Source organism: Sapajus apella, unplaced genomic scaffold, assembly GCF_009761245.1.
Source record: "Sapajus apella isolate SASKATOON/1434 unplaced genomic scaffold, GSC_monkey_1.0 scaffold52, whole genome shotgun sequence".
NCBI lineage: Eukaryota > Metazoa > Chordata > Mammalia > Primates > Cebidae > Sapajus > Sapajus apella.
In genome coordinates this window covers 10,179,666-10,193,430 of record NW_022436992.1, presented here as the reverse complement: position 1 = coordinate 10,193,430, position 13,765 = coordinate 10,179,666, and the positions used below count along the sequence as shown (strand labels likewise).

General features: G+C 36.9%; 1 protein-coding gene and 1 pseudogene across 3 annotated transcripts in view; one reads left to right on the top strand and one right to left on the bottom strand.

Annotated features, from left to right (window-relative positions):
* Nucleotides 1-13,765, bottom strand: part of DNAH6 (dynein axonemal heavy chain 6) — a 297,682-nt gene that overhangs the window by 119,868 nt on the left and 164,049 nt on the right. For both annotated transcript variants that reach the window (XM_032243483.1, XM_032243484.1), the window contains 4 exons: nucleotides 9,961-10,192; nucleotides 4,591-4,743; nucleotides 2,265-2,405; nucleotides 303-545 (listed from right to left, as the gene is read on the bottom strand). In XM_032243483.1, coding sequence (XP_032099374.1) covers nucleotides 303-545; nucleotides 2,265-2,405; nucleotides 4,591-4,743; nucleotides 9,961-10,192 — 769 coding nt within the window. The remainder of the gene's footprint in view (nucleotides 1-302; nucleotides 546-2,264; nucleotides 2,406-4,590; nucleotides 4,744-9,960; nucleotides 10,193-13,765) is intronic.
* LOC116526853 lies at nucleotides 7,041-8,648 on the top strand (annotated as a pseudogene). The gene has a single exon (XR_004258298.1). The product of XR_004258298.1 is annotated as a trafficking protein particle complex subunit 2-like (transcript).

Sequence of the window (13,765 nt, the reverse complement as noted above, 5' to 3'; positions counted from 1 at the left end):
CTCTTGCCACATAAGATGTGCCTGTTTCCTCTTTGCCTTCTGCCATGATTGAAAGTTTCCTGAGGTCTCCTCCAAAGCTGAGCAGATGCCAGCATTTTGCTTCCTGTACAGCCTGCAGAACCATGAGTTAATTACATCTCTTTTCTTATGAATTACCCAATCTCAGATATTTCTTTATAAGCAGTGTGATAATGGGCTAACACAGGGCTCTGACAGGTAAGACAGTGCAAAGAGTTTCCACGCATTCTCAGAAGTTTTGAGTTCAAGCAAAACAACATATTCATGGACAATATTGAACTTACTGAAATGATCTGCCTCTTTTTTTCAGACAGCATAGACAGGTAAAGATTGATAAGCTCCAGGTAGGAGGTGGGTGTTGTGTAGTACCGCCTGCGCAGTTCATTGTAATAGCGCTCTGCCATGCTGGAGACACTCAAGTGAACGTTCACGCACATCAAGGAAAGCTTTTCTTTCCGTTCTTCACTTCCAGCATCGACTTGTGAGAAAAATGTCTTTGACACAGAAAGAAGTGCTTCTCTGGGCCACTGTAAATAAAGAAAAAAATCTGGAAAATCCGTTGTGTCATTTCAATAACATACAGTTTAATACTAAGAAAAACATATTTCTAGGGCTGCTTGTGGTGGCTCACACCTGTAATCTGAGCACTTTGGGAGGCTGAGGCGGGTGGATCATGAGGTCAAGAGATTGAGACCATCCTGGCCAACATGGTGAAACACCATCTCTACTAAAAATACAAACATTAGCTGGGCGTGGTGGCACGCACCTGTAGTCCTAGCTACTCAGGAGGCTGAGACAGGAGAATTGCTTGAATCCGGGAGGCAGAGGTTGCAGTAAGCCAAGATTGAGCCACTGCACTCCAGCCTGGCACCTGGAGACAGAGCAAGACTGTCTCAAAAAAAAAAAAAAAAAAAAAAGAAAAAGAAAGAGAAAAACATATTTCTCATGAACTCCTCCTTGCCCAGTCCCCTCTTCACCTAGCTAACGCATACACATGTCTATGGTGCTTAACGAACTGAATGGCTCTGTCCATTTGAGGGGTGCCTGGGTCTGTATTTGCTGATCAGTATGTCTCCACAGTACCATGCACACAGAAGTTGTTCAATACATATTTGTTGACTGAATGAATTAATGATTGGGTGTCTCTAGAATTCCCTAAATAAATCACATATGTTACAGGGACTTTATGTCCTCATTCTGTTTGTTACATAGTTGGGACCTCATGTCCAGCATTATAATTACGGTCCTGCACACCTCAACTCCTTTACTCCTCTCTTGCTTCTTTGAACTCACCTGAACATTGGTCAAATGCAAGTCTTTTACTCTATGCCTGCAACTGTGCAGCTGAGCATGGCTGGAGAAAAACACACAACCTTGCTGATTAGTATCACTTTAAATTTAAGATAATTAGCTCTTAGTGCAGCCCAGAAATGCTTCTACATTTCCTAATACATCAGTTTTGTGCTCTCCTCAGAATTTCACACCTGATTCTACTTCTTCAGACTGCTGACAGTCTTTCTTCTTCACTCTCAGCTGATGACCTTGCTACTCGTATTACTAAAAAATAACAGCAATGCAAACAGAACTTCAATGAGCTCTTACCTCCATATCTTCCCACCTGCCTGCATCTGTGCTCATATATTCTGCTTCCCCACCTGTTACTCAGGAGTAGGCTGTGGATGGTCCCTGACCAGGTCAGCACCATCACTGATGACTTGATTTCATCCCTTCTTGCTTACTCAAGGATACTGGTCCCACAGTGCTTAACTTGGTATGCTGCATCATCAATATATTTATCTTTTCTGGGTCATTTACATCAGCATACATGCATGCTACTTGTGTTTCACATTTAAAAATACTTCCCTCTTAACCTCACATGTCCCCTAGCTCTTACCCCATCTCTCTGCTTTCTTTTGGGGCAAAACTCGAACGTGTTGCCTATAATCATAACACAGATTTCTCTTCCCTCTTCTCTCTTGAACCCTTTCCCCCACCGTCCATTGAAATAAACCTTGTCAACAGATAATTGCCACATTGCTAACTTCAATGGTCTTCTCTTCCTTTACAAATTTTGTTTTGTCTTTGTTCTATGATTGCCGTGGCCATTCCCTATGTGAATAAATTCCTAGTAGGCTTTAAAGCTAATACAAATACAAGTACCCATGAGTTACTCTTGGACAATGTGTTACCCCTTTAAAGTCATGCAAGTCCAACTTCTCAGAGAGATATCCTGGGATGTCACCAACCTGCACAAACCAGTCAATGGTGCAGCAGTTCACAAGAGATGGAAACATCCTGCACCGGGACCGAAAGGCCTCCCCAACCGGGCTCATGCAGAGAACAATGTGCAGCTTCTGACGCACTCTGCTGATAAAGTATTGAAACACCTGACAAAAAGAAAGAGATTTTTTCAGTTTAAAACAACGATTAAACAACAATGAAAATTAGTGTTGGCTAATGCAGCCGAGGCTCCCAACATCAAATATAAAATGTCAGCATAGTAGATATGTAAATTTTCTTGTTCAATATTCACTCCAACCTCTTTCTCTCACACAGTCTGGAAAGATTAAAAATGACATTTTGCAAACTCCATTGCAGTTAAGGTTCTGGATGTGATTTAGTTCCCCTTTATCCGTGTACTTGAGGAGATCCTTTGAATAAAGGGCCATTCATACAAAGTTTTGCTGTGGGACAGAGGACAACTGGGAGAGGGGCAGGGTGCACAGCATCAGGTTTTACAGGTGCAGAGCCCGGCAGAAGTTGCATGGTATGGAAGCTTTTTTTCTTTTTCAACTTTTATTTTAGATTCTGGAGGTACCCATGCAGGTTTGTTGCAAAGGTATATTGCGTGATGCTGGGGTTTGGAGTATGACTGATCTCGTCACCCGGGAAGTGAGCACAGTACCCAATAGGTAGTTTTTCAACCCTTTCATCCCTCCCTCCCTCCTTGCTCTTGTATTCTGTGGCATCTATTGTTCCCATCTTTATGTCCATGTGTACTCAGTGTTTAGCTATAAGTGAGAACAGGTGGTGTTTGGTTTTCTGTTTCTGCATTATTTGCTTATGATAATGACCTTCAGCTGCATCCATGTTGCAGTAAAGGATATGATTTCATTCTTTGTAATGGCTGTGCAGTATTCCATGGTATACATGCATGACATTTTCTTTATCTAATCCACCATCGATGGGCACCTGAGTTGGTTTCATGTCTTTGCTATTGTGAATAGTGCTGCAATGAATATACAGGTGCATGTGTCTTTTTGGTAGAATGATCTATTTTCCTTTGGGTATATACCAGTAATGGGATTGCTGTATCAAAGCATAGTTCAGTTCTTGGTTCTTTTAGAAAAATCCTGGAGCTATTATCTCTGGAAGTGGCTCCTGATTTCAGCTGCTTCCTGATGTGACAGAGGACACTTTCCTATGGAGCTGGCAGCTGACGCAGAGGCACACTGACTGGTTTAGTGGCTCCCTGCTTCAGCAGGAATGATTGTGGTAGAGGCAGCCATCTCCTTGATCATTGACTTATACAGTGTACATTTTATATTCATTCCAAGGAGTTAAGTCTGGGATTTCTTTCTTTGGCTCTTCCAATGATTCGATATCCCTTTAGCAAATCCCTTCCTGGGCCAGGTACAGTGGCTCACGCCTGTAATCTCATCTCAGCACTTTGGGAGGTCAAGGCAGGTGGATCACCTGAGGTCAGGAGATCGAGATCATCCTGGCCCAACATGGTGAAACTCCGTTTCTATTAAAAATACAAAAATTAGCTGGACGTGGTAGTATGCTCCTGTAGTCCCAGCTACTTGGGAGGCTGAGGTAGGAGAATTGCTTGGACCCAGAAGGCGGAAGTTGCACTGGGCTGAGATTGTGCCACTGCACTCCAGCCTGGTGACAGAGTGAGACTCCATCACAAACAAACAAACAAACAAAAAATCCCTTCGTGCTTACATTAGCAGAAGTGGGCTTGTGTCTGTACCTATAATCTCTGACCTAGCAGTAGAGAAAATTCTCACAAAGGGAAATAGTAAAGATATGAGAAAGAACAGCCAGAAATTTAAAGAAGGTATAGAAACAAGGAAAAAAGCTAGGGTGAACAAGTAACGGTGCATGGGATTATTATCGTGTTGGAGAAATGGAAATGAAGAGCAGCCGCAATGTTCCCGAGACAGTGAGAGAAAACGCATTTCTGCTTTGCCGTGTCGTAATGTTGCTGCTAGGCAAGGGCATCAATACTAGGCTCATGCCTTCAGCCCTCTACAGGCAGGACGTTGCAGTGTGTGAAATCAACTGGTGCTTAAAGAGAAGTAAGGGAGGCTAGCCAGTTTGGACAAGACTATGACCTCTGTGGGGCAGTGGGATTTCTGTTTTCTGCTTCTGACAGAACTTTCTGTAAGTCTGGTGAACCAATGCTTTAAATATCGAAAATAAAATACATAGAATACAAAGGAAACCAATTATATTGAAAAAAATTCTATTCATGGACCCTTTAAGGGGATGTATGAATGGTTAAGTAAAAGGTGAAGGAAACTTTTTGTGACAAAGCCACATAATGACTCTGGCATGTCCTACCTCGTCTCTGTTCCCCTCGGAAATTCCTACTTCTTTTGCTTTTGGTCTAGTGGCCGCTAAAACCTGCTCCAGTTCATCCTTTTCAAATAAATTAGGCACTTCACCTGAGTTCAGGATGTTATTTATATCCTCTAGGAACTCCTCCACTACAATCTGTAGAAGAAAATGGTGATCATTACAACTTGCCCAATCATTTTCCATTTATTTTATAAAGCAAATATTTGTTCTAAAATTCAAATGAATCAATTTCATCTTTAAGAGAAGATAATCTTAAAAATTACATGGAACCCTGAAGTTCTAACATAGCGAGTACACTGATTTTTCATTTTTTCTTTATGTTTTGTTTCTTAGCAGGCATTCATATTTTACCTGGGTCAAGTCATAAGTGCAAGTATTTTATATTCTGCCCCTTTCAGTTATCATTTTATCATTAATACTAACCCATAGTTCTGTACAGTACTCATCATACTGATCACAAATATAGAAGCACAATGCACCATTGAGCTGATGCACCATACATTTACATGGACAGAGATCGTTTACAGTCTTGTTTACATTATGAGAACAATTTTTGGCATATAGTTTTTCTCCTCAGTTGGATAAATGCATAAATGCATAAATATTTTCTGGATTTTGAAGATTTTACTATTTCTCATTCAATTCAACTGTGACTTCATTAATATTTAACATTTATTTTTGTTAATTTGCGAAGTATAATAAATGCTTTCTTTTGGAGAATTTATTTTGGATGTTTTTGATTATTAGCAAGGGAAAATATTATCCCATATTTATTATTGTCCATTAAAAAATCTGCCTAAACTCTGCAAACATCTGCATCTTGGAGTTTTCTTTCAAATTTGCATGAGTAATTTACATGTTTTAAAATAGACTTTTTGTCTCTCAACATTGATGCAAATTTTTAAAAGTAATCTCTCATTTACCTTTTTTTCAGTGAACTTTTTAGTTATATAGAAGTTTGAGTATTATATATTTTTCTATGACAAGATAAGTTCGTTTATTTTCTTCATTTGACACTTTTTGTTTTTCTTAATGAACTTGGTATAATTGTGTCTGTCAATTTCCCCTGGGAACAAACAGTAATTTTCTTTGTTCTAATTCATATTTGCTTTTATCTTGTTTCATTTTCTTATTTCTCTTGTGACATTTTTCCCTCCTAAAGTTTTAAGAAAATTAATTTGTGTAGTTTCTAATTTTTGATTCAAATCTATAAATGTAAATTTGAGAACTGTTTGGTTGCATTCTACAGATTTTTATTTATATTGTTTATTTTTCCTAATCTCTAAGAGATTTTGATTTTCTTGATCTTTATATGAATGTTTTAAAGTCCTAAGACACATCATTAATTTCTCCTTTGATTAAAGCATGGGTAAAGAATGTTATGAGTACAGCTTATACTTTTAACAATTTAATAAAAATTTCTTTAAAAATCTAATACATGATTAATTTCTGTAAATATTCAGTAATMASTKATTACTGAATATTTACAGAAATTAAYMATKTAWTARAWWTTTMWWKAAAWWTYTAWTAMATKRTTAATTTCTGTAAATATTCAGTAATMASTKATTACTGAATATTTACAGAAATTAATCATGTATTAGATTTTTAAAGAAATTTTTATTAAATTGTTAAAAGTATAAGCTGTACTCATAACATTCTTTACCCATGCTTTCTGACAGAAGACCAGAAGATCAAACACCGCATGTTCTCACTCATAGGCGGGTGCTAAACAATGAGAACACATGGACACAGGGAGGGGAGCACTACACACTGGGGTCAGTTGGGGGGAAATAGGGGAGGGACGGTGGGGGGTGGGAAGCTGGGGAGAGATAGCAAGGGGAGAAATGCCAGATGTAGGTGATGGGGAGGAAGGCAGCAAATCACACTGCCACGTGTGTTCCTATGCAACAATTTTGCATGTTCTTCACATGTACCCCAAAACCTAAAATGCAATAAAATAAATAAATGGGGAAAAAAAAAAAAAAGAAAATATTTGCTTTCTCTGTAAAATATGAACTATAGTATATAGCTATTAATTGTAGCTTAGAAATTATATTATGCAAAATATCTAATCATACTTATTTCTACTTTGTTATAGCCAATTAAACTCTATTTTTAATATCTTGTTTCTCTCAATTTCTTCTCACATTTATAATAGTTTTGTGTATACATATAAGTCCATGTATAGAATACGCATTTTTATTTTTATGGTTACGCTTAGTATCCGTTACTCTAGAACATTTGAGGTTGATCAGGACTTCCAACAGAATGTAATAGCTTTTTGTCTGAAGAGAACTAACACAATATAGCTTGATCTTTGGGGCTTTGGAGACTTTTTACATAATTTGTTTGATTTTTAAGGGCAATGTTAAAAAGACTATCAGAGGTTTCCGTTGTTGGCCTCTTGCTGCAGGAGCCGTATACTGAAGACCATGTCTGGGAGCTTCTACTTTGTAACTGTTGGACACTGTGATAATCCAGTTTTTGAAATGGAGGTTTTGCCAGCTGGGAAGGCGGAATCCTGACCATTGTCATCTGAACCAGTTCAGAGCTCATGCTGCTCTCGACCTTGCAGATGAGAACATTTGGCTGTTGAACAACACGTTCTTGAAAACTGTGGACAAGTTCAACGAGTGGTTTGTGTCAGCACATGTCACCACAGGGCATATGAGATTTATTATGCTTCATGACATAAGACAAGAAGATAGAATAAAGAACTTCTTTACTGATGTTTATGATTTATATATAAAGTTTTCAATGAATCCATTTCATGAACCCAATTCTCCTATTCGATCAAGGGCAACTGACAGAAAAGTTCAGTTTCTTGGGCAGAAGCACCTTTGAAGCTGAATGCAGAAAATTCTGAAACAATGTCACCACAATGGTGCATACTTGGGAATGTGTACATTGTAAGTTACTTGAATTAAATCACCTGGAAAACTTTTGTGTAGTCTCAGCTTATCTAAACCTAACGAAATTCCTTCTATATTTAAAAATAGTACATTCTGTTTCATGTAGCATATCAATTGGTATTTCCTTGTGAACAGTGTTATTTATAAAGAGCTTGTTATCAAAAATAAGTATTTTTATTTAAAAATTGGGAATAAGATTTTGACTTGCCCAATTTAGATAGGCTGATCTTTTGCTTTTTTGAGATGGAGCTTCGCTCTGTTGCCCAGGCTGGAGTGCAATGGCACTTGGCTCTCTGCAACCTCGGCCTCCTGACTCCAAGTGATTCTCCTGCCTCAGTCTCCCAAAGTGCTGGGATTACCGGCGTGAGCCACCGTGTCCAGCTCAGATAGGTTGATCTTAATGTAACAATCTCAAAACAAATGTCATAGTCAAGATTTGGTAAATAGATTTAAAACTAAATATTTAAAACTAAATATTCTGCAGTTGGGAATGAAATGAGATAGGACATAATAAATGTTAATTTATTTATACATTTAGAGATGTTATAAAAATGTATAGGCAGTATACACAGCACTACTCAGGAAGCCAAAGAAACACTTGTGCAGTGCTGAGTGTCACATGTCTGCTTCTGCCAGAGGCTAGGAATAGTGATCCTGCTATAATGTGACAACCTGGATCCATGTTTGTGAAATAAAAGGCTGGGAGCAGTTGCAGGCCACAGTGAAATTTGTTGTTTCTGTCACTTAATATTCTTGTATTTCCTTTCCCTCAGAGAAACTGTTGATACCAGTACTTGTAAAAAGTTGTAAGGCAATTTTTAGGTTTGTTGTCAAAGAAAAGCTTGGATTACATTAACATTTGTACTCAGCCTTTTAGGTGATACACCAGAGGGGGCTGGGAATGGTCTCTTTGTTCCTATGATAAGTAGATCTTACTGTAAAATAGTAAAGGTCCGTTGAAAAGCAAGTAATACAATCTGTGCTAATTGGGAGCATTTGAACAATTTTGTTCCATTCTGAATAACTTTTGAGCAAGTAATTCTAAGCTTTGTCTTGTATACTTGTGAAATTGCTACCATCATATTTACCGTATTTATTTGATTTCTTAAAGATGTTTGTTCCAGAAAAAAAAAAAAACTATCAGAAATATCTTAATTTTAGGAAAATTAGAAATTACAGATAAGCAAAATTAAGAAAATAGAAATCACTCACAATCCAATGATTCAAATGTTTTCTCTTTGTACATAGGACATACATGTCTAGATATACATTAAAATGTGTATGTTGCTATAATTTTAAAGTTTTTACATAGTGCTCTAGTATATGGTTATATCAGATTTTATGTATATGACTTTCTTTCACTGGACATTAATACTCTTTCAGATTATTATTTTAAAAAATTACAATAGATATTCTTAAACATGTAATTTTGTATGTAGCTTTTATTATAACGTAAAAGAAATGTGAAGGCTTTACCTACATATTGCCAATTACCTTCCAGAAAGATTTTGCTAATTTATAATCACCCAGTGAAGTATAAACAAGTCTATTATTCCTATACCTTTTCCAACTCTGTATATTATTATTTTTAACCTTTATTAATTTGTAAGGCCAAGCCATTGGCATTTTTATCTATTACAATTTCCTTCATCAGTGGTGAGGTTGAAAATTTCTTCAGGTGTTTAAAGTCCTTTGTTTTTTGGAACTGTGTATTTATATTCTATCACATTTTCTTCTATTTCTTCTATAGATGTGGGTTTTTCCTTTTTCATTTGTAATAGGTATTTTTATACTAAGATATAAACTCATTGCATGCTACAGATATTAAAAATATTTTTCCAATTTTGTGTTTGTATTTAATTCTGCTTACAATATTTTTAAAACATGTATGCATCAAATCTATCACTTTTTAATTCCTTGGCCAACTTCTAGATGGGTTTATTTTCTCTAAAGACAAAATACTCAAGAATATCCAATGTAGAAAGTCCTCCACTACAGAATTAATTCAAGTTGGCTGTTGTAGTTATAGATGTAATCCTACTTCAATTTAAAGGTAATTTAACCAAAAACAGAGCCCTTATTTTTTCCTTTCTGTGGGTAAATCATGTTTCTGTAATTGAATTTTTAGTAAATTATTTTCTTATATGCACTTTTATACAGTTTATTGCCTTCTGTTATCTTTGGCTTTTCCCTCAAAGAAAAGTTAAAAACTTACCTGCCCGACCTTTGATCAAATGCAATTGCTAAGAATTTAAAGAGGGAAATAATATTTGGTAAAATAAATAAAAATGTATTATAAAAGTCTTTTACAAGCTACAGGAAATCTGTTATCAAAGGGAACAATCCCTTGAACTTCATCCTACACAGCGTTCAAAGCACATGCCCGACTGTAACACCCATACATTTCCTGTTCTTACCCATGGGCTATCTAAACACATACCTGGGTGTCAGTGAAAAGGAAAACCATATTCTTGTCTTCTACACCAGCCATTTTGTACAACTTCCTCAGGTCTTCATGAAAACTGTCATAATTATATCCCCGGCTGAGTTCAATCTGCAAACATTTGTAGCCACATATATGAGCTGCGAGTCTCGTGAGAGACTGCTTTCCTGTGCCTCCTACTCCCACAAGCAGGGCATTGCCTCTTTCTTGACGTATCATCCGAGCAATCCTGCAAACATCAGAGCAGAGAAAGGTTTATTTCAAGTTCACAGACTTGGCTTCTGCTCAGAGAGCCTGCCTCAGCGTGGAAGGCTGGTGGCCAGTGGAGGCTCCTCCCTGGACAGGATGCTGCAAGGGAAGAGCAGCCTGCATCTCAGGCCAAGGTTTGGTGAATAGCACTGCTGGGCTTTTCTCTTCTTCATTCTTTCCCCCATTCCTAACAGGCTGTTAGGTCTCGGCTCTAGTTGTACAAATTTAGAATAAAGTAAAATCTCTTTTCCTTGAAGTCTGAAGAACTTTGTTGGAGACCTTAGCCGATCTAGGCCACAACTTATATTGTCAATCGGCAAGCCTAGGTTTCCATTTATAAGAATGAGCAAGCAGAAAAATCACTGAACCTAGAAAAAGAGACCATAGTGCAGAAGGAGAGATCAACAGAACACTTTGAGATGGATTTACTACAGGATACCAACAAAAGTTTAGAAAGTTTCATGTTAATTCCTGTTAAGATACACGTTAACAGGAATTTTCAAAAGAACTGCGATCATGATACTGGAGTGAGCCTCGGAAAGGAGGAAAAAACCCCCCAAATTTAGGAAAAGTTGGATAGAGATGGAAGATCCACTAAACCGAAAACCTGAGTGGAAGGTGATGAGTCTCACAGACACAATACCACGGACAGTTGAACAGAAAAAGTAGAGGCCAAACTCCAGGAATGTACCCAGAACTCAGAAAAAAGATTGCAATCTTAAAATAATGAGAGATAAAATGGAAGATAAGGAGGGCAAATCTGAAACAAATGGGATCCCAGAGGCCACATCATAGAAATTACAGGAATGAGAAAAGGGAATAGAACTGAGGCAATGGTGACTGGCATAATAGAAGAAACTACTGGAGCTGAACCCACAGACCCAAAGATTAAGAAAGGAAAAGAGGAGAGGCAAAACAGTAAATATTTCCTAGGAGATCTATAAGTAATTTACATACAGAGATTTTAGAGCTGAAATCTATGTTTTAGACATAACTGAAAAGCTTATGATTATCTAATGCAGAAATAATAGATTATCCCCAAAGGACCAAATAATTTTAGGCTGGCTTCAGACATCTATTCTACAAGATGACATTATATAAGACAATGGTTGGAGGTAGAAAAGTACCATGTTATGGCTCAGAGAATAAATAATCTGCAAACCCTCCTTAAAAGATTCCTTGAAGATATACAGAAGTATGAATAAAATGTAAAAACCTGGGAAGTGGGAAGGGATATCATATAAAGGTGACCAGTATGGATGAGAATCAGTTCTACATGTTGTTGTTAAGATGACAGAAAAGGAAGGGACAATGTCAACAAATTTGTCTTAAGAAGATACAAAATGTAAACATAATCAAAAAGTTATCATCACCATTATCTAAAATTTTAGACTGGGTTAGCAGAAACTAGAAATCATGAGAGAAATGTAAAAGCAGGTTTAGTCATTTTTCCTCTTTCTCCTCCTTCTTCTTCTGGGAAGTTTCTCTCTCTCTCTCTCTTTCATCTATCTATCTAGATTACTTATATTGCTGATAACTGAAGAAAACAATGTTCAAAGATTTTAAAATTGTAGTGACTATTATTTTTTGACCATGAAAATATCACAGGTCACTGTAACTCATGAGAAAAAACTGTTGCTAACTCTTTCCCCCACATAAAACTCCATCATGGGGGACTGGATGCTGTCCAGTTCTCTATGAGAACAGTGCATAATATTTGGTGGGTGCTCCATCAATTCTACATTCAAGTATCCAACTTCTAGAGACTGTAACAGTTATGAAGGAGAGAACACTGATTAGTTATTATACATGATGGCGGGAGATAAGAGCTATGTAGTGTAAGAACAGAACAGGGAGTCTACAAGGACTTATTTAACAAGTCTTCCTCCAGTACAAAGCACAGACTCCCAGTTATTATTTAGGATCTTCTGAAATAAGAATCAAGTTTCAAATTTGTTTCCTCCACTTTTAAACCCTCTCCTGCTCCTCAGACAGGTCCACTTTTTCTATACCTTAAATGCCTTGGTAAGATGGCTTTGTCTAAAACAGGGGTCAGCAAACTATGGCCTGTGGGCCAAATCCTGCCTCTTCACCGTGTAGTTTTTTAAGGGCCCATGAGCTAAGAGTAGTTTTTTGATTTCCTTTTAATGGTTGAAAAAAATCTTTAAAAAGTAATATTTCATATGTGAAAATCCTTAGAAACTCAAATATCAGTGTCTATAAATAAAGTTCTGTTGAAACATAGCCAAGCTCATTCATTCACTTACTGTCTGTGGCTGCTTATGCATTATGACAGCAAGATTGAGTAGTTACAGTGTGATCTGCAGAGCCTGAAATATTTTCTACCTAGCCCTTTACAAGAGTAGTTTGTCAACCTCTTCCCCAGAACTTTTGGCCAACTCCTCTATTAGATCAATAAAGACCCATAGGCACCATTGTCATTGCTATGTGTCTGCCACAATACACATCTAATGAAAGACACATCAGAGGTCTATTTGCTTATGTTCATTGCAGCACTGTTTTCAATAGCAAAGACCTGGAACCAACCCAAATGCCCATCGATGATAGACTAGATAGGGAAAATGTGGCACATATACACCATGGAATATTATGTAGCCATCAGAAATGATGAGTTTGTGTCCTTTGAAGGGACATGGATGAACCTGGAAACCATCATTCTCAGCAAACTGACACAAGAGCAGAAAATCAAACACCGTATTTTCTCACTCATAGGCGGGTGTTGAACAATGAGAACACATGGACACAGGGAGGGGAGCACTACACACTGGGGTCTGTTGGGGGGAAATAGGGGAGGGTCAGTGGGAGGTGGCGAGTTGGGGGGGATGGCATGGGAAGAAATGCCAGATATAGGTGAGGGGGAGGAAGGCAGCAAATCACACTGCCACATGTATACCTATGCAACAATCTTGCACGTTCTTCACATGTACCCCCAAACCTAAAATGCAATAAAAAATACATATTTTAAATCTATATATTTTATATAAATATATATAAAATTTACATATATTTTATATTTTTAATATATATTAATTTTTATATATAATTTTTTATTTTATTTTATATATAATTTATTTTATGTATAATTATATATATTATATATATATAATTTATATATATTTTATATTTTAAAAATAAAATACATTTATAGGGATATAGCCACTCAGAATTTTTTTCATTTGCTTTAGTTGGGTTTTTTAATTTAGTTTTTCAGTCAGGTTTACTGAGATATAACTTACAAACAGTAAAATTCACATCTTTAATTATACTGTACAATGAGGTTTAAGAAATGTGTACAGTCACATAACTATCACCATAAACAAATGGAATGATCTGATCATTCCAAAAGTTTCCCCTGGGCTTCTGTGTAGGGAGTCCCCTTACCCAACCCCAGCCCCTGAAAGCCACTGATTTGGTTATTCCTCTACTGTTTTTATTCCAGCATGTTATATAAATGGAGTTACATAGTATGTAAAAAACAACAACAACAACAAAAACAAATTACTTGTCTGTTCTGCTTTGTAGTGTTTTTTTT